General features: G+C 43.6%; 1 protein-coding gene across 1 annotated transcript in view; it reads left to right on the top strand.

The window, feature by feature from the left end:
- Positions 1 to 15,489, top strand: part of LOC144693388 (RAS guanyl-releasing protein 1-like) — an 89,558-nt gene that overhangs the window by 69,608 nt on the left and 4,461 nt on the right. Inside the window, exons 13-16 of the mRNA XM_078563252.1 lie at positions 8,021 to 8,165; positions 8,734 to 8,770; positions 10,375 to 10,518; positions 13,398 to 13,771. Of these exons, the coding sequence (XP_078419378.1) occupies positions 8,021 to 8,165; positions 8,734 to 8,770; positions 10,375 to 10,518; positions 13,398 to 13,771 (700 nt within the window). The remainder of the gene's footprint in view (positions 1 to 8,020; positions 8,166 to 8,733; positions 8,771 to 10,374; positions 10,519 to 13,397; positions 13,772 to 15,489) is intronic.

The following is a 15,489-nucleotide window of genomic DNA, read 5'->3' on the forward strand; positions in this document are numbered from 1 at the left end:
ATGGCTGTTTAAGAGTGGTATAGTCATCTCTGAACTGTAAGTTTATTTGACTTATATACATTTTTGTACACATCATACAGCACCAGAAGATGGCCATTTTGCCCTTTATGCCTGTTTCAGTTTTTTCAATGATCTATTCAATTAGGCCCACTGCCTTGCTCTTTCCCTATCGCTCTGCACATTTTTCCTATTCAAGTCCATATCAGTTCTTTTTCAAAAATTACTACTGGACCAGAGTCTGCTGGCAAAGTAACAGCAAGGTAAAATGCTGTTATTAGTGTGTAAAAAAACATCCAGCAATTTGTTGCAATACACCTTAAACGGCCGGACGATTTATGCCATTGCATTGATAGTTCACAATCAACTTCCTCACGTATTTCAATTAATTGCTGGATTTTCACTGTAAAACAAATTAAGCTCAGCACAGAAAGCTAGGACTGGTATTTCATGACATAACGGACCCTCTTAACAATGGGATTTGTGTTCCTACAATATTAGTGTGTCAGCTCTGGCTCAGTAAGTAGCATTTTCACCTCTGAGTTAGAAGGTTATGGGTTCAAGTCCCACTCCAGAGCACAAAAGTTTAGGCTAGTATTAAGGGAGTGCTGCACTGTTGGAGATGCAGCCTTTCAGATGAGATGTTAACCCAAGATGCTGTCCATCCTCACTGGTGAATGTAAATATACCATGGCACTTTTTCAAAAAAAAGTGGGGAAGTTTTCCCTAGTGTCCTAATCAATACTTATCTCTCAATCAATACCAAGAAACAGATAGTTGGTCATTATCATATTACTGTCTGTGGGAGCTTACTGTGCGATTTGGCTGCCATGTTTTCTACATTACCACAGTGACTATACTTCAAAAGTACTTCATTGGCTGTAAACATCCTGAGGTTATAAGAGACACAATTATAAATGTAAGTCTTTTTTTTTGACTCAACCTCTTCAACCCAGAAAAGGAACAGTTGCAACTGTAGGATCTCACTCCTGCAGGTAGTAAATTGTTCCTAGAGGTTTTCTAAAAATATATATTTTTAAATATTTTTTACATTCCCTTTCTTTTGTAACCCTCATTCCAAGCTGAATATTTTCATTTGTTCTCTTTATTTCTCATTCTCTATAAAATTTTGATTCTAATTCATGCTATTTCCTTCTCCATTACAACTCTGTTTCTTTTGAAATCCTTAAATTTCATTGCTCAAGGAGGTAGACTCTTGTTTCCATCATTCAGCAAAGTCCCAGATGCCCCATTATCAACTCACACTTATGCAATTTGAGGGGCAAACATCTTTTTGAACTGAATGGTGAAGGAAAAACAACCAACTCACAGAACATATCATGAAATGCCCCAGTCCAATAAAATCTGGCCCATGGAATCCATCTCCAGCACATTTTTATGCAGTGCATTCCAGAGCGTAATTAACTGAGTTAAAAAAAAATTCCCCTCATCTCCCTGATGAAAGATCATTGGCCTGCAACATTGGAGGAATCATCCCAGATTTGTACTAAGTGTGGTATCGGGAGGGTAAAACGACGTTTTACCCGCTGGCTGCGATGGCAAGGTTTCACGCCGTATTGTCCCAAACCCACCGCATTACTTATGTATTCCCGGGAAACATGGCGTTTCCATAGTGGGCGGACTGTCATTCGTCCGCCATGCCATCACCTCGCCGCTTCAGCATGCCTGGCGCCATATTTAAAGTCCAGCGGCGTGCACACATCTCAATGCTTCCAGCCCACAATTGCTGCAGGGAAGATGTCCACGAAAGGAAAAAGGCTGCACCCCGAGGTTAGCAACACGTCACTGGAATGCCCTTTGGATGCCGTGGAGGCCCACCGCAATGTCCGCTATCCGTGCTCTGGCCGCCCTCTGGGCAGTGGCGTTACCCACCAGGCTTGGGAGGTGATGGCAGCTGTGGTTACTGCCAATGCCCTTCAAAAGAGGACAGGCACCCAGTGCCACAAGAGGATGAATGATCTCCTCTGTTTCACCAGGGTAAGTCACTCTTCTCACACTCTCAATTCCCACACTCACAAACCCACCACACATTCACAGGGATCTCACTCACTGCCAGTTCAAGGGACATCACCACTCACTCTCTCACACACACCGTCATTGTCCTCATCCTGTCCATGGGACCGCTCACCACCTACACATGCCAGGCATACTTATCATCTGGCCTGGCAGGCGTCCTGCTTACACTCTCTCCGTCTCTATTCATGCAGGACAAGCTGGCACACAACAACAGGGAGAGGTCACAGACCGGTGGAGGAATTCCTGAAATCAGGGTCCTCACTGACTTTGAAACCAGAGCCATCCAGCTGGCCGGCGACAATCTGGACTGGTCCTGTGCTGACGGTGAGGTCGGCGGTGCTCTACAGTAAAGTGAGGGTTGAACAGTGCAACATCCATCAGACAACCGTGCTATGACTGATGTGCCCTGTTTTACAGGCCACTGATGTGCACTAATTATCTCCCCTTGCTTCTGCAGGCACATCTGGGAAACAGCCGATGAACTTCATGACCCAGGGCCTCTAATCAAACCCCGAAGAAACTTCTGAAGAGGAATCTGAAGACTCCTCCTTTAAGTCCCGTCACAGCGCTCACCCACACCCTCCACCAGCGCAGAGACACACACCTCAGTGGGACCTAGCTTTAGAATAGCCTCAGAATCACAATCTGGTGAGCACATCGCACTGTCTGATCTACAGCAGGCAGCAACAGGGACTTCCCAGGTGACCGGCTCTCAGAGGACTGCTGAAGGCCATAAATTTGCTGAGTCTGAGTCAGATGATGAGCCTCTGGACTCGGTCATGCCACAGTTGCTGGAGCTGCAAAGGCAAGCTCGGGAACATCAGGAAGGGATGTCCGCTGCACTCCTCAGATTGAAAGGCACAATGGAGGAGTCCATCCACCTTCAGGCTGCGGTAATAGCGCCAGCAAGCTGACACACTGGGGTCAACACTGGTAGGATGGTGGTCACCATGGAGACCTTGGTCCAGGACGTTGTTCCTGCGCTTCTGCGCGGGCTCAACTCCATCGCAGATGCCATAGTTGGCCTCCAACAGTGTGTACACAAGAGGGGTGCGGGGCAGCTCGATCTCACTCCAGCTACACCTTCTTAAGGAGTCAGGCAGGGGCCCGCGGGCACCCATAGAGAGGAGGATCAGCAGGTGCACACTCCGGGGCCATCCATCCATGCGACTCTGGGAGTGACCGGCCCATCCGAATCCCCTCTTCTTGTGACCTCAGCAGCTCCAGCTCCATAAGTCAAGGAGGGTGTCACTGCCACACAGCAGGACCCCCACAGCAGATCGGGGCCCTCCAGGTCTCGGCCCTCCAGAGGACACCTGCCAAGGTCGTCACAGACAGGGCGTAACTGTCTGCAGGCTACCTCCACCTCTGCTGTGGATGGCCAGGGAGCACCAAGACATAGCGGCAAGGTTAGGAAAGTTAAGAAGATGTAGTTGCACAGCCTGGGCACGGGTGTTAATCACTTGTACATAGTGTTCACTATTGTCAATAAACTCCCAAGAACGTCTCTCTGCCTATGGCTCCTTGTTCTAATGAGCAGTGTTCTTGTCACTCAGATGTGAAACCTTTCTGCACAAGATAAAGGCAGGTGTCTCAGTCCAGGGCCTTTTCCCTGTGCTCTGTGCAGCCTTCAGACCAAAATGAAGGTCCGGCCTCACACTCCCTGGACATATTACTGATGCCTGCACCTCGGCGGTGCTGGTTATTGCTGCCAGAATGTAGTGGGCAGGCACCATAGAGTTCTCCCATTCTCTCTGTGTGCTCTCAGCACCTATAAGGTGGGGCTGACCTCCATCTCTTCAGCATCTGTGACCAGTAACGCTGTGCTCCTGAAGGGGTCAGGTGCTGAAGGCTGACAAAGGATCAGGTGCTTTTAAAGTTTCATGGCTGCGTCTCTATGATATGACCCTGATCACAGAGCGCAAGCGAGCTGTCCTCAGCCAGACAGGAGTCAGACATTTTCAGGGGCTATGTGAAGATCGATGGAGTGTCTTCACTGCATGTCGTCATCATCCTCCTGCAATCGAGCGACTATTAAGGCCTCCACTGCGTCTCCATGACAGGAACATTATCACAGAGGGTATGTGTGCTGCCCTAAGCCAGATTGGAGTCAAAGGCTCACAGATGCAATGTGAGGATCTATGGGGTCGCCTCACTGCATATTGGCATCATCCTCCACAAAGCTAGCAGCTATGAGGGCCTCCAAGTGTGCCTGCTTCATCTGGCCAGTGCGTGGGCCTCATCGCCATTATTGTCGCCTTTGAGGACCTCCTCACCCTCACCCTCCTCGGTGTCCTCCTCATCCGAGGAGACCTCCAGCTCCTCCATCTCCTCCTCAGCCAGCTCCTCTCCCCGTTGGCAGTGCCAGGTTGTAAAGGGCGCAGCAAATGACAATGATGCGTGACACCTTCTGTGGACTATATTGCAGGGGTCCACAAGACTGGTCCAGGCACCGGAACCTCATCTTCAGCATCCCGATGCTCTGCTCCACCAAGTTGCGAGTTGCAGCATGAGCCTCATTATACCTTCGCTCTGCTGCTGTGTGTGACTGACGCATTGGTGTCATCAGCCACGTCCTCTGCGGGTAGCCCTTGTCCACAAAGAGCCTTCACTGAAGTCTCTGTGGACCCTGGAAGACTCCAGGGATCTGTGGCCAACTGAGGATGTAGGAGTTTTGCACACTCCCTGGAAACCGTGCACAGACCTGCAGGATGCGTTTCTGGTGGTCGCACACCAGCTGCACATTCAGCGAATGGAAGCCCTTACAGTTGATAGAGGTGAGCGTGTGTTGTGACGGAGACCTGAGCGCCATGTGAGTGGAGTCAATGGGACCCTGCACCTGTGGGAAACCTGAGATCTGGGTAAATCTAATCGCTCTTGCATCCTGGCTGTCCTGGTCCCGGGCGAAATGCACAAAGTTGTGTGGCCCTCAAGAAGATGGCATCCATGACCTCATGGATGCATTTGTGGTTGGAGGCTTGTGATATCCCACAGAGGTCACCCATAGAGCCCTGAAATGAGCCACAGGTGTAAACATTGAGCGCCTCTGTCACTTTCACAGCCACTGGCAGTGGATGCCCTCCATGCTTCCATGTGGTCAAATCCTGCAGCAGGTGGCAGATATAACTGACCAGTTCCATAGACATGTGCAGTCTTCAGCGACACTGGTCCTCGGTTATTTGCAGGGATGAAAAGTGGCACCTATAGACCTATTGTCACTAAGCGCCAACCAGCAATGGCTTGCTGTGGCTCTTTGATGTTGTGTGTGGGAGCCCCAGCTGCCACTTCTTCCTGAGATTGCTGCTCCTCCTCCTGAGCAGCCAGAAGCCTCAGTTGCTCTCTCATCCATTGTCTTTGCTCTCTGTACGTCACGAGCCATAGAGCGAGTTCTCTAGGCTCCATGATCCTGATGTAGTCCTCCTGAAGGATGAAAGAGAGAGACATGTGGTTAGCATGGGTGTACTAAGAACCCGTCCTGGTTAAGTGTGAAGACCTTTTAACGCATCCTGGAGAGCGCTGGCCACCACTTGGATGGCTAGAGATTACTGTGCTACATGGCTGCCCGAAACCCCACCCTCCTCCACCCCAATTCTCCTGACCAATTGGCAGCAGCTTTGCCCACTGGACTGCATGCTATGCTCTCAGCTCAGACACAGGCATTCTCCTAACCCGCACTGCAAGGCTGCACTGTTAGCTTGAACCATGGGGGAGACTGGTCCAAATCGGGATGCTGACATTGCAAGGGGCTGTGAGCACCTCCAGCAGTGACTGCTCCATGGCCAACTTTAGCGAGGAGATTGTACAATGTGTGGAGTTGTCCAACTGTTCTGCAGTCCAGTAAAACGCTGATTACTTTGCAGTCTGTGCTCGAGGGGTGAAAAGCTGTGGAGCACTTAGTGGTACTTTGATGCCTCTGCATTGCTTGAGTGGGTAGATAAGCTAGAAGCCCGACTCCAATCATATCAATGGCTGCACCTGAATTGTGTGAGTTGCAGAGGAATGGTCACTTTATATCAGGCGTCTCTAATGCATGGCCACTTCCCTCGCCCGCCCCAAACCTGAATGCTTGTGCACTACATTTAACCACAGGGCAGCCTGCTGACATGGGCGGACGATCTGGTGCGGGGGCGGGGTGGATGTTTCTGGTGGGCAGGCCTAATAATGATATGCAAATGTATCACAATGAGGTTCCTGATGTCCGATGGCAGGAAACACGATCACAAACTGGTTTCACATCGTCATGAAACTGATCGTGCCATATTGTCCGCTTACACCACTGAACACGCCTGATGACGGTGGGCACGGAAAATCCCGGCCATTAACTCTTTTTCTCTCACCACAGATGCTGCCTGACCTGCTGAATATTTTCAGCATTTTCTGTTTCTATCTCTTCAGTTCCCCCACTGGTGCTTTTGTCAATTAACTTAAACGTGTCCCTCTGGTTATTGACTTTCCTATCGGTGGAAACATTTTTTTCCCTGACTACTTATCAAACTCTTCAGGATTTTGAAGACCTCTATTAAATCTCCCCTTAACCTTCTCTGTCCTAAAGAAAACAATGCCAGCTTCTTTAGTCTCTCCATTCCTGTAGTTATTCCTAAATTGGTTATGCTTGAACATATAAAATGCTGAAATTGAGATGATTTATGTATATGGTCCTTTCTGTAATGTTATGGAGCACTAAATGACAAAGTATCAGTTCTTAAAAATCACAAGTATAGATACAACTCACCAATCATATCAACTCTGCTACAGAAGATTCTAACCCCACAAAAATGAACCAATTTATCTGCAAAGCAACAAAAAGACATACTAAATTAACAAAGGACTAGTTGACTAGTTAACATGAATCAACTCATTATACACACTAGAGGATAGGATATTTTGCAGGGCACATTAGTCATAGGCTTGTAATTGTAATGCTTGACACCAGAGAAAAAAGATTTTGAAATACACCACCGACAGCGGAATGTTCTGTACTCGTGCATCGTTTATTAGTCTAATAACAAAGCCATTCCCTTTTATTTGGCATTGCTGAAATAGGAATATATCTGACAGAAAATATTTAAATATGTATTTTAAAGATGTTATCAGTAAGCAAATCATCACTGCAAAGACTCTTGCCGTCAGAAATGCATTTGAAGGGATTTTTTAATGCTCTCTTTGCAGTGCAGAAGTACCTCTTGATGCAGCTCCCAAAATGTTGTGTCCTAGAACATAGCCCATTTACAATGCATGAGCCACTGTTGAAAAGGCATGATACTCTTTTGGGCTGCAGACATTTGTCAGTTTTGGAGGAAGAACTATGCAGGCTGACATGGCAAAAACGACATTTCTGGCCTTATGGGCAGTGCAAAATTGAAGTCCACCCATGACCAGGAGCCATATCAATGTGCAGCAGTCAGTGTGCTTATGTTTCCTACCAATGACACTGTACCTCCATCACCACAGAAGGCATAAAACAGCACTCCATTGCCACCAAGGTGCTAGCATCACCTCATTCATATTACACTGCATCCATTGAAACTGGTGGTGACTGCAGTCATGAAAGCCTAAGTTATAAATGCAACCAATGGTCCTATCTCTCATAAAAGAACATATAGTATATGATATTTGAAGTACATAACTAATACCTCCCTAGAGTAAATCAAAATCATCAGCAGACAACACTGGGTGCTTTCTGAGTATGAGCACAAACAGTTGCTAAATTATAGGTTTGCCCATGGAAAAATTGTTTGATTATATTCAGTATTGTACCAACATTGCTGTCACTTGTGAATTATTTAAAATGTTATGTATAACATAATGTGTAGTGATCACTGCAGAGTAAATGATTTATAATTTTCTATTAAGTAATAGATAGTAAAGACTGAAATGATGACCTATTCTCTATCCACTACCACTTTTAACAGAATAGTTTTTACAGACCTCTTGTCATTCCACATTTGTACAAGGCCTTTAGCAATGAACGATTCTCATTTTACAGTGAAGGACTAATAAGCAGAGAAGAAATTACAGCCTACTTCATGAGGTCCAGCTCTATCTTCTCAAAGTCAGTCCTAGGCTTTCTCCATAATTTCCAGGAGACCACATATCTGAAACCAACTTTCTGCGACAACTGTGCTGGATTTGTAAGTCGCTTTCATCTACTGTATGGTCTCCCAGCTTGTAAGATGTCACAGGATCAGATGTACAGTAGTCACTCTTGATTATTGAAAAATTTACAATAAATATTTGATATGAATGTAGCCAAAGAAGTAATAAAGTGTAGCTTTTCTATTCCATTGTGTAATGGGTACGGTAATCTATCGGTGGTGCTGCTGAACTAGAAACCCAGAGGCTAAATCTCACCATGGCAAGTAGGGAAATTGAATTGAATAAATCTGGTAATTTGTTGGTTAGCACCTAAAAATGATCAGGAGAGCTGCCAGACTGCTATGTAAACCAACTGGCTGACCTTCGGGAAAGGAAAGCTACCAACTCCATCCTTTCAGGCCTCCAGTCTCACTCACTATATTTCATGTTTAATACCCTCGGAGTAAATAAGAATGGGCAATATATGCTTGTGGCCACATTCCAAGATCAAATTTTTCAAAACTCTTATCGTCATCAATTTTCTGATAAAAATTAAAGACTCTCAGTTCTGTGAAATTGCAATATTTTCAAAAGTAAAATGATATCCACTTTTTTCCTTCTTAGATCTGGGGCGTTATAAAACAAGGGTACAGATGCAGAGGTAAATGACATTTTTTTTTTTAAAGTCTCAATTATGCCGAAGAAGTTTTATTAATTTTATATCATACTTGTGGTAAACCAACTCAGATGGATCAGTGAAATTGCTAGATTAATGGATTTACAATTACAAACAATTATACAAATTCTATTTATAATATCCAATGTTCTTAATACCGAGTTATTAGATTTGCTGGAACACATAATCCAGATTGTTTCTAGCTGATGTTCCTCCAGAAAACTGAATTTTGTTTCAGAACATATTGAAATCAAACGAGGTACAACTTGTAAATGCTTAAAACAGTATTAAACATTCACTCAAAGCATACATAATAAGAATTGGTGACCATAATCTTACCACAATCTTCAATGTTGTCAGCAATATCTCAAAACTCAAGCCAGCCGCACAATTCATGCTTGATGTGTTAAACAACAACTTAATGTAAACCCTAATTACCAAACATTAAAAGGCTCCTTAAAGCAGGATTTCTGTTTCATTAATGAAATTATAATTTAAAAAAAAAACTATTGCAAAGGTTTTAAAAAGACAGTTAGGCTGGCTGATGACTTGAATAGTGATCTTTTATTTAGAAAGGGTGGGTTTTCTACCATTCACTTTTTCCCAGGCCAGCTATATCCAGCTTATATCTCTCCTTTGCCTTTGAATGTGAACAGTTCCTTAACTGGGCCATTTAGATGCAACAATTTGAGTGATTGGGTCAAACAAAATTTGACCAAACTGATCACAGAGATGCTGAAAATGTTGGCTTAAGATCACTTGGGGTGGCGGGGGGAGGGAAATCAAAATATATGCTCGTGCTGGTGTATATTTAGAACAGTCTTTTCATCTCAGCGTTAGGAATCTGCATCGCAGACCAGACTGATGGGATGAAAGTCTTTCACTGTTGTCTGAAAAAGTCCCATGTAAAGTAAGATTACGCAGTCTCAAACCAATTCCTAAATTGTGTGACTCAGAGCCATCAATTAATGCACTCAACAGGATGTTAACAGATAATCCAGGCTGCAAAGTCAATGGAGAGGCCAGATAGCAGTTAGTATGTAAAAATAAACCCTAGTAATGTTTTCACAACATCTTGTAGAAGTGCTTTCTTTACAAGTACTTCTACATTCACAAAGGCATGGGGTTGGGCTTTAAGATAAAAAAAGATCCAATATCACTCCCAAAAGTATGTTTATGCAAGGACAATGAGGTTATAAGCACTGATATTATGAGGAATTGCCTGTAAATTAACTAGTAGATCATCTGAAAAGCAATACTGAACATTTAAGTTTAGAAAAAATTCTAAAGTTTTGTTCTAAAATTGTACAGCATGGTACGGGGCAACATTATTACAACTACCATGATAGAGCCAGAGGAACCATTTTGTGTTCCTGTAGCTGCTCAAAGCAACACATCGGGCTTTGCAAAAAATAAATCCTACTGAGCAGGAAAGAGTGAGAATTTATCACTATAGTAAATCTTTCACGTGCATCTGTTCCAGAACATTTTAACACAGTGCCATATTCCTATCCCTATTCCCAACCTCTTTGCAAGCAAGTTCTAGTGAGTTTGTGCTGATGTCATATAGCTTCCTTCTCTGTTTACAGATTGCGGCATGAACTGCCACAAACAGTGTCGAGATCTTGTGGTCCTGGAATGCAAAAATAAACCCAAGACTACAGATACCAGTCCAACATCAAGCTCCACTCCCACTGCACTCTGCCCTACAGGAACCAAAGGCCACAACACTGGTAATATTATACTTTCCACAGCATTGTACTACTAGACTTTTTTAAAAGAATCATAACCATTTCTCAACATTAACATAGTGAGGATAAAAAAAAATTAAACATTGATTCGGATAAAAATGCATAACTTTGAGTACTGATTATTCCTGGTACTTGACAGCATGTAAGTGCTTTCCTTTGTTAACCACCTACAAAAAATGCTTGAGAAGGCTTTACTGGTGGGTATTGTACAGAAGATAAGAAGCAAACATCTTTCTGGATATTATTTTCCATTTTGTTAGGTTTTAAATTATCTTTTGAAATTATCTAAGAGTAATCTAGCGTATAATTTTAAGAGTATCTCTGCCCTTCTTGGCCCTTCCAGACCACAAACTAGTACCAGCCAAGAAGACGAGCTTGTGGGTGACTTGCTCCGAGATCTCTGTCAGTGCCATTCTGAAATTAGCTTCTATGAAATGTATGAAAGTGATTATTTTCCACAGTCTGATTTTCCCTCCTGATTTGGAGAAGCATGTAATGTAATGCTCCTCTGCAGAAATGCAGCCTCCTTTGGTGAACCTGGGCGGTATTAGAAAGGCAGCAGGAGCCCTCTCTAATCAGTCCATGTTAGTCATGTATAGACATCCCAGTTCCCTGCGCTGCCGTAGTACTAGATAGAATTGCTCTTCAATAGTTGTCCAAATTTATAGTTCAGTGAGCAATAGAGATAATAGCTTGAGACACAACAAATTTGCAGATTTAAGACCTTTATCTCATATGTTATGAACAAAAGTGAAAGGACAGCATCTTCACCACTACTAATTCTAATTCCTAGTTCATAGATACTACTTTTTTAATATAGGAACATAGCAATTGCTGGACAAGAAAAGACCAAGGTTGATCTAGTTGGTCTTTTACCATCCTGCTAGCTGAATGCTACAATAATAATGCAGTTGTTGACTAGTCAAATCTGACCACCATCAAAACTGACGACAGATAACGGATTTCAGCCAGCAAATGAATACTAGAGTATTTTATACAACTGAGTTTTGTGTAATATCTGAATATGTACAGAATTAATCATGCTAAAAATCCTTTTGTTATTCTGCATTTGAACACTAACAATCTTGAGATTGTTGGGATGTTAATAGCATAAAGCAGTTAAAACAAAGCTCCAAATACCAAAAGGGTTGTGAAAGAGCTGCACAAATCTGATACCCCCTTTTATTCATTCTTGGGATGTGTGCATCACTGGCAAGGCCAGCATTTATTCTTCATTCTAATTGCCCTTGAGCAGATGGTGGTGAGCTGCTTTCTTGAACCACTGCAGCCCATGTTTTGAAAATAAGTTACACTCTGCCTTGCGGTGAATGCTGGATAATAGCTCTGCCATTAAATATCAATATTGATATATGCTGTTGGGAAGAAAGGTCCAGCATTTGACCCTGCAACAGTGAAGTTCAGCAAAATAGTTCCAAGTCAGGGTGGTGCATTGCTTAGAGGTGGTGGTATTCCCATGTGAATGCTGCCCTTGTTCTTTTAGGTGTGAGAAGTCACAGGTTTGGAAGGTGCTGGCAAAGGAACCTTGCTGAGTTGTTGTAGCGTATCTTGTAGATGGTACACACAGCTGCCACTGTGCAGCTGTGGTAGAGTGTAAATGTTTAAGGTGGTGGATGGGGTGCTGACCACGTGAGCTGTTTTGTCCTGGACGGTGTCAAGCTTCTTAAGTGTTGTTGGAGCTGCACCTATCCAGGTAAGTGGAGAGTATTCCATCACACTCCTCACTTGTGCCTTGTGGTTGGTGGACAGGTCTTGGGAGTCAAAAGGTGAGTTGTTTGTTGCAGAATTCCAATCTCTGACCTACTCTTGTAAACACAGTATTTATATGGCTAGTGCAGTTCAGTTTCTGGTCGATGGTAACTCCCAGGATGTTGATGAGGGGAAATTTAGTGATGGTAATGCCACTGAATGTCAAGGAGAAATGGTTAGATTCAGTCTTGTTGAAGATGGTTATTTCTTGGCACTTGTATGGTGTGAATGTTACTTGCCTCTTATCAGCTCAAGCCTGAATATTGTCAAGGTGTTGCTGCATATAGGCATGAGGAGTTACAAATGTAGTGAAGACTGTGCAATCATCAGCAAACATGCCCACATTCACCTTATGTTGGAAGGTAAGTCATTGATGAAGCAGCTGAAGCTGGTTGGGCCTAGGACACTACCCTGAGGAACTCCTGCAGTGATATCCTAGGGTTGAGATGATTGGCTTTTAACAGTGACAAACTTCCTTTGTGCTAGGTCTAACTCCTACCAATGGAGAACTTTCCCCTGATTTCTATTGACATCAGTTTTTCTAGGCTCCTTGATGGCTCACTCAGTCAAATGTCAAGGGCAATCATACTTTCCTCACCTCTTGAATTCTGCTCCTTTGTTCATATTTGGACCAAGGCTGTAATAAGGTCAGGAGCCAAGTTGTTCTGGCAGAACCCAAACTGAACAGTGGTGAGCAGGTTACTGCTGACTAAGTGCCGCTTGATAGCACTGTCAACAATACGTTCAGTCACTTTGCTGTTGATTGAGAGTAGACTGATGGGGCAGTGAGTGGCTGGATTGGATTTGTCCTGCTTTTTGTGGAGGTAGTTCCCTGTGTTGTCGCTGCACTGGGATAGTTTGACTAAGTTCTGGAGCACAAGTCTTCAGTACTACAGGGCCCATAGTCTGTGCTGTATCCAGTACACAATGTAATCCCTACCTTCTCTTTTCCAAAATGGACACCCAACCAGGTCACTTACCCCCTGGAAACGATGCATTTGATAATAAAGAGGTTTACTTGCTGTTCATACATCCTACATCTCAATCACTTATTTAAAATTTTTCTTACGCCTTTCATGTTCACCGTTTTGCAGGAAATGAGGATGGACCATTTACATACTTCAATGAGGAAGTGAATGACAATTCTGAACGCAAAGACCGCACTATTGTACTAATGGGGGGCTCAGCACAGAAGATCTCAGTAAGGTTGAAGCCTATTGTAATGGATAAGGCCTCACAGACTGACGCCTCTGGCTTAGACACAGATAATTCAGGGAATCAAGCGACTTCTTTGGGAAGAATGAAGACATCAGACACGTCTCTGCTATCTCCAAACATACTTCCATTGTGCCCAAGTCCCATTCCAGCTCGCAGAAGACCCTGTGTAAAATGGGAAAACATGGCATCCTTTCACAAACCTAAAGGTGATGACTTTAGCAAGGAGCATCGACTCTATCAACTAGAAAAGGTACGAACCCAATTTTTTTAGAGCATTTATCACAGTTGAGCATTGTAATAGGCACTTAAAAGGCAGAATAAAGTCTGGATAATATGTTTTGTTTAAAGTACCCCATTGTTTTGAAAAATCATATTGTTAAAAATAAACCTCAACTGTTATATCTAAAACAATACTTGAAAAACAAACTTCAGAGGCAACAGGCTAATCCAGGGATGTCATTAACCTGGAGAAGGCAGTGTTTCCTGGAGCAGCACCAACATGTGGCCACTTCAAACTAGTATGGGAGCCAATTGACTGGAAACATGTAGTAGCTAGGAACAGATGATGAGGGAATACTTTGAACAAATGTTCCTTTTCCTCCTCATTGGCTTTTCTTCCTTTTTAAGTACAGTAAATTATGGCTTTTTTTTTACATTTATTTATCTTGTACTTTGCTTCTTTAATAAAGCAGCTTCACAAAGTAAATTATTAAAGAGCCCAGTTATAGCTTCACATTAGCAAAGGTTACTATCTGCTAATGCACTCCAATCACACAGCTGCAGACTAACACCTTTGAGCATATCACAAAGTAAATGTGAAATAATTGGTAGACATTGAGAACATGTGGAGATTTAATTTGGGTGTTACTGGCTAGTGAGCAGAAGCAAAAACTGTGACCAGTTTTTCCTTTCCCTGATATGTGGGTGCTGGGGACAATTGCTGCACCTTGTTATTGCCCCAGCTCCCCACCATTGCCACAAATAACTATACAGAGACTCTGCATCAAACCTGGGATTTCTCTTGGCCAGATTCAGTTAATCACTGGATAAACACCCTTATTAGGCATAGATACATGTCAACCAGACTCCGTGCCTCAACCAAATGGCTATCCCTCATATGCATACGTAGACAGCCAGCAATGTCAGGCTATTCAGACCATGGGGCATTGGAGATGAGCGCACTCCTGTGGTCACCTAAAATCCACATTTGCCCTCTTTCCAGCAGAAGTAAGTGACTAGAATCATACATGGGGACTCTCCCTGGCCTTCGAGCATTAACGCCAATTCTAATAACCCTACTAAAGACACCTACCTAAGGACAGTTGAGGATACAATCAGTGATCTACCTGGCCCATTTTGAAGTAGGCCATGTATTAACCAACACAGCCATCAGGGTGCCCCATTCCGTTTAATATTTACTTTCCATATGTGAGGCACTTACCAGTAATTTTGTGGAGAAAAAAATTTGAAGATACATTCGATTAGATTGTAGTTGATCTGTATCCTAACTCCATTTACCTGCCTTTATTCCACATTCATTTATCCTAAAAACCTGACAACTTGCCTTGAAAATTTAAATTGATCCAGCATTCAGTCTTTTATAGTGCGAATTCCCGATTTCTACAATCCTTTTCAGTGGAAAAGTGATTCCTGATATCACCCCTAAAAGGCCTCTCCAATTTTAAGATTATGGCCTGGATTCTCACAACAATGGAGAGCCTCTATGTCATTGCAAAAATGGCAGAAGAGGCCTGAATCTGGAAGTCCCATCGCCGAACACGTCACCTGCCATTTTCATGGGGGCATGATTGGGTTCAGATCGGGATTGGTGTTTCTCGGAGTAGCTGCCCATAGAAATCAGCAACTGCCTCCACTTGTGTGTGTTTGATGGGGAAGGTGTCTGAAACCTGAAGTGCGCATATTAGACCGGGTAGGAGCAGGTCTGAACTTTGTGGATTTGTTTGGATA

The sequence above is a fragment of the Cetorhinus maximus genome, chromosome 18 (assembly GCF_964194155.1).
Source record: "Cetorhinus maximus chromosome 18, sCetMax3.hap1.1, whole genome shotgun sequence".
NCBI classification, from domain to species: Eukaryota; Metazoa; Chordata; class Chondrichthyes; order Lamniformes; family Cetorhinidae; genus Cetorhinus; species Cetorhinus maximus.